This window comes from Dendropsophus ebraccatus, chromosome 4, assembly GCF_027789765.1.
Source record: "Dendropsophus ebraccatus isolate aDenEbr1 chromosome 4, aDenEbr1.pat, whole genome shotgun sequence".
Lineage (NCBI taxonomy): Eukaryota > Metazoa > Chordata > Amphibia > Anura > Hylidae > Dendropsophus > Dendropsophus ebraccatus.
Window position 1 is genome coordinate 11,352,456 of NC_091457.1, and position 6,000 is coordinate 11,358,455.

Sequence of the window (6,000 nt, forward strand, 5' to 3'; positions counted from 1 at the left end):
TAACCCCCCATAGTTTAGGGATAGGCCATCCTTGTATATTCCTGTAATAACCCCCCCATAGTTTAGGGATAGGCCATCGTTGTATATACTAATAATAACCCCCCATAGGTTAGGCATAGGCCATCGTTGTATATTCCTGTAATAATAACCCCCTACAGTTTAGGGATAGGCCATCGTTGTATATTCCTGTAATAATAACCCCCTACAGTTTAGGGATAGGCCATCGTTGTATATACCTACAATAACTCCCCATAGTTTAGGGATAGGCCATCGTTGTATATTCCTGTAATAATAATCCCCAATAGTTTAGGGATAGGCCATCGTTGTATATTCCCGTAATAATAATCCCCCATAGTTTAGGGATAGGCCATCGTTGTATATTCCTGTAATAATAACCCCCCATAGTTTAGGGATAGGCCATCGTTGTATATACCTACAATAACCCCCCATAGTTTAGGGATAGGTAATCATTGTATATACCTATAATAACTCCCCACAGTTTAGGGATAGGCCATCGTTGTATATTCCTGTAATAATAACCCCCCATAGTTTAGGGATAGGCCATCGTTGTATATACCTATAATAACTCCCCACAGTTTAGGGATAGGCCATCGTTGAAGATGAACGCCCTCATGCAACGTTCACCAGCAGGCAGATGTGTTTGTGTTTTGCAGGGGGGCGCCGCACGCCCTCAGCCATTTCCGCTCTTCACAGACTTTATTGTTTTATGTCCAAACACGGCGAGTTTAAAGTAAACAACGATTATTTTTCTTCTTTTTTCCTTTTCATTATTTCTAAGGTTAAAACATAAACAGAAGACGAGGAGGAGGAGGAAGATCAAAGGGCCAAATATAGATCCTTCACATTGGGGAAAAGTTAAAAGCGCATGGTATTTGTTGCAAAGCAAAAAACTAAAAGTTTCCATAAGATTACACGGGCGCAGATCTGCGACTGATCACGTAACCTGTATATAGGCATCTAGTTAAAGGGAAACTCCAGCAAAAATAATTGTCTTTCAAATCAGCTGGTTTCAGAAAGTTATACAGATTTGTAATTAACTTCTAATTAAAAATCTCTAGTCTTCCAGGACTTATCATCTGCTGTATATCCTGCAGGAAGTGGTGTATTCTCTCCAGTCTGACACAGTGCTCTCTGCTGCCACCTCTGTCCATGTCAGGAACTGTCCAGAGCAGGAGAGGTTCTTATGGGGATTTGCTGCTGCTCTGGACAGTTCCTGACATGGGCAGAGAGCACTCTGTCAGACCGGAAATAATACACCACTTCCTGCAGGACATACAGCAGCTGATAAGTACTAGAAAACTGGAGATTTTTAAATAGAAGTAAATTACAAATCTGTATAACTTTTTGACTCCAGTTGATTTGAAAGAAAAAGACTTTCGCTGGAGTTCCCCTTTAAGTAAGTGGAGCTGCAGTGTAAACCATGGGGGAGAATCAGAGCAACACAGTGGATTATCCAGCTGTTGCAAAACTACAATTCCCATCATGCCTGGACAGCCAAAGCTACGCTTTGGCTGTCCAGGCATGATGGGAATTGTAGTTTTGCAGCAGCTGGAGGGCCACAATGCAAAACGTCTTCCATCTTTCTATGACCAGGAGGACTTACCAGCTGGAGAATCCCGAAATACGACATTAAATATCCGGCCGTAGCTGCGGTAAGGCCGAAAAAGTCAGTAGAAACGATAGGAAACATGATCATGAAGAGACCTAATGAGAAACACAAAGGAACAGAACTAGTCCTAGTGGTCATTCTGCATTCTTAGTATTGGATCATAGAGTGCCCAATGCCAGTCAGCTGCATGCAAAGCCAGCGGAATATTTAGGATTATAGAAATAAAGGGGATTTCTTACCTATTGGAAACCCGGAAAGAACTTTTATAATAAAAATGGCCATGACGCCCGGGAACCGTAAGAGGCGGATAAGTTCTCCGAAGTTGAAGACGCTGGGTTTCCCTGGAAGGTAACAGAGGGTGTTGAGATGCTGATGTGTTTATTATTATTATATATTCATGGTGCAGGGATGGGGGTCTTACTCTGCTCAGGGGTCCGGCCTTCCTTTGTCGCTTTGGTGTGAGTCGGGATGTAGATCATTACGATGAGGCAGCAGACGAGGCTGGCAGCCAGGGCGAGCAGGGTGGGGGTGTATAGTCTGCCAAGAGAAGACGCTGCATGAGTGCCAGGGCTAAGTGTCATAATAACGCTACAACGCTATAAACTCCAGCCTGTACTCTGCAGTAAGGAGAACAAAGAGGAGCTGCAGGGTAAAGCATGGAGGAGGGGGAGGAACAAACAGGACTGATTCTGTGCTGAGTCTGTGCTTATATACAACAGCCGATCTGAACAAGCCGAGCCGCAGTCCACATCATTACAGCGGTTATCAAGGATGAGAAAGAAAGAAAGAGAAAGACAGAGAAAGAAAAAGAAAGGAAGTAAAGGAAATAAAGAGAGTGGGAGAAAGAGAAGGAAGGGAGGGAGGAAGGAAGAATAAAAAGAGAGAGAAGGAGAAAGAAAGTAAGAAAGAAAGGGAGAGAGAGAAAAAAAAGCAGGGGAGATAGAGATAGGGGAGAGTAAGAAAGAGAGAGAGAAGAATGAGAAAAGAAAAGTGAGAGAAGGAAAGAAGGAAGTGAGAAAGAGAAAAGGAGAGAGAGAAGAAAGAGAAAGAGAGAGAGAAGAAAGAGAAAGAGAGAGAGAGAAGAAAGAAAGAAAGAAAGAAAGAAAGAAAGAAAGAAAGTGAGAAGGAGAAAAGGAGAGAGAGAAGGAAGAAAGAGAAAGAAAGAGAGAGAGAGAGAGAAGGAAGGAAGAAAGAGAGAGAGAGAGAGAGAGAGAGAGAGAAGGAAGGAAGAAAGAGAGAGAGAGAGGGGAAAAAAAGAGAGAAAGAAGGAAGAAAGTGAGAAGGAGAAAAGGAGAGAGAGACGGAAGAAAGAGAAAGAAAGAAAGAGAGAGAAGGAAGGAAGGAAGATAAAGAAAGGGAGAGAGAAGGAAGAAAGTGAAAAAGAGAAAAGGAGAGAGAAGGAAGAAAGAAAGTGAGAGAGAGGGAGGGAGAGAAGATAGGAAGAGAGAGAAGAAAGAAAGAAAAAAGTAAACAGAGAGAGAGGGAAGGAAGGAAGAAAGAAAGAAAGAAAGAAAGAGAGAGAAAAGGAGAGAGAGAATGAAGAAAGAGAGAGAGAGAAAATGAGACAGAAGAAAGATAAAAGAAGAGAGGTAGAAGGAAAGAAGAAAGAAAGAAAGCAAGTGAGAGAGAGAATGAAAGAAAGAAAGAAAGAGAGAGAGAGAGAGAGAAGGAAGAAAGTGAGAAAGAGAAAAGGAGAGAGAGAAGGAAGAAAGAGAAAGAAAGAAAGAAAGAAAGAAAGAAAGAAAGAAAGAAAGAAAGAGAAAGAAGAAGAGAGGAGTACAAAAGAAAGGCAGAGAGAGAGAGAGAAGAAAGAAAGAAAGAAAGAAAGAAAGAAAGAAAGAAAGAAAGAAAGAAAGAAAAGGAGAGAGAGAGAGAAAGAGAAAATGAGAGAGAGAGAGAAGAAAGAATGGGAGAGAGAGAGAAGTAAGAAAAAGAGAAAGAAAGAAAAAGGGAGAAAAAGAGAGAGAGAGAGAAGGAGAAAGAAAGTAAGAAAGAACGGGAGAGAGAGAGAAAAAAGTAAGGGAGATAGAGAAGTGAGAGAGCGAGAGAGAGAGAGAGAGAAGAAAGAGAAAAGAAGAGTGAGAGAAGGAAAGAAAGAAAGAAAGAAAGAAAGAAAGAAGAGCGAGAAAGAAAAAGTTGGAAAGAAAAGGATAGAGGAAGAAAGAGAGAAAGAAAGAAAGGCAAAGAAGAAAGAGAATGAGAGAGAACACAATATGACAATATAACATCATATAACAATATGAAGAAGAAGAGCTGCAGTGTAAATGATGAAGGAGGGAAAGAGCAGATGAACATCCCAATGACTGACATCCTGTGTGGTTTGTGCTCATAGAAAGCAGAGCTGCAGTATAAAGCACAGAGGAGATAACACACTGACCTGCTTTAGAATGGACATAAGGGGGGGGTATCACTGGTGATGTGTATCTTGAGCAGCCCTGCAGTTCCCAGCACAGCCACTGGTGGCAGCAGAGAGGATATGTTTCCCCTTACTGCTGCCAGTCAATGTAAAAATATAAGAAAAAGATACATATATACATTTTCTGTAACACTGTTATATTATAAAGTGGTGTAACTTTATTAAATACATATAAAACTTAGAGGAGTGTCCTTAAAGGGGCATATGTCTCCTATACTGGACTGGGCAAGGTTCACGCAGATAAAAGGCCGGATCACGGGACTTTGGATGTTGGTTCACAGGGACTTAAAAATACACGGACAGCCTCCTGCGGGGCCCGAACTGAGAGGCCATTATGTGGCGGTCACATCCCAGGACCTCAGAGCTCCCAGCCCTCAGGCCAAAGCTGCTGCTGCTGGGACGGAAGTGATCTATCCCAGTGCCACAATTACTGCCCATCCTGAAGAGCATGAATGCAGGGCTTCCCTGAGCCGCACAAGCCCCCCCGGCCACCACCCCGCCATACTCATAGCTTGGCATGGACTGTGGGTTTACCCCGCAAACTATTCTACCCCGGACAATGGACGGATTGTTCTAGATATTTGTGACGGACAAGCAGAAGCTTTGATTCCCGGAGTCAGAATGGGAACGTTGTGTCTCTTCCTGACGGATAATAAGACACTTACTGTAAGGGGAAGAAAAGGCCACAATGCCGCATCGGGGTCTGCGAAATCTCACAACATGGCGGCATCACCGAAATATTTATACTGAATGTCACCGAGGAGGCGGAGAGGCAATGTGTTATATATATATACAGCTATATCCCTGTATATAGGGGCAGTATTATAGTAGTTATATTCTTGTATATAGGGGCAGTATTATAGTAGTTATATTCCTGTATTTAGGAGGCAGTATTATAGTAGTTATATTCCTGTATATAGGGGCAGTATTATAGTAGTTATATTCCTGTATATAGGGGCAGTATTATAGTAGTTATATTCCTGTATATAGGAGCAGTATTATAGTAGTTATATTCTTGTATATAGGAGCAGTATTATAGTAGTTATATTCCTGTATATAGGAGCATTATTATAGTAGTTATATTCCTGTATATAGGAGCAGTATTATAGTAGTTATATTCCTGTATATAGGAGCATTATTATAGTAGTTATATTCCTGTATATAGGAGCAGTATTATAGTAGTTATATTCCTGTATATAGGAGCATTATTATAGTAGTTATATTCCTGTATATAGGGGGCAGTATTATAGTAGTTATATTCTTGTATATAGGAGCAGTATTATAGTAGTTATATTCCTGTATATAGGGGGCAGTATTATAGTAGTTATATTCCTGTATATAGGAGCAGTATTATAGTAGTTATATTCCTGTATATAGGAGCAGTATTATAGTAGTTATATCCCTGTATATAGGAGCAGTATTATAGTAGTTATATTCTTGTATATAGGAGCAGTATTATAGTAGTTATATTCCTGTATATAGGAGCAGTATTATAGTAGTTATATTCCTGTATATAGGAGCAGTATTATAGTAGTTATATTCCTGTATATAGGGGCAGTATTATAGTAGTTATATTCTTGTATATAGGAGCAGTATTATAGTAGTTATATCCCTGTATATAGGGGCAGTATTATAGTAGTTATATTCCTGTATATAGGAGCAGTATTATAGTAGTTATATTCTTGTATATAGGAGCAGTATTATAGTAGTTATATCCCTGTATATAGGGGCAGTATTATAGTAGTTATATTCCTGTATATAGGAGCAGTATTATAGTAGTTATATTCTTGTATATAGGAGCAGTATTATAGTAGTTATATTCTTGTATATAGGAGCAGTATTATAGTAGTTATATTCCTGTATATAGGAGCAGTATTATAGTAGTTATATTCCTGTATATAGGAGCAGTATTTTAGTAGTTATATTCCTGTATATAGGAGCAGTATTATAGTTG

General features: G+C 40.0%; 1 protein-coding gene across 1 annotated transcript in view; it reads right to left on the bottom strand.

Moving 5' to 3' along the window:
• Positions 1-6,000, bottom strand: part of SLC22A18 (solute carrier family 22 member 18) — a 37,079-nt gene that overhangs the window by 15,374 nt on the left and 15,705 nt on the right. The window contains exons 5-7 of the mRNA XM_069965136.1: positions 2,052-2,167; positions 1,870-1,971; positions 1,625-1,725 (exon numbers count right to left, since the gene is read on the bottom strand). Coding sequence (XP_069821237.1) covers positions 1,625-1,725; positions 1,870-1,971; positions 2,052-2,167 — 319 coding nt within the window. The remainder of the gene's footprint in view (positions 1-1,624; positions 1,726-1,869; positions 1,972-2,051; positions 2,168-6,000) is intronic.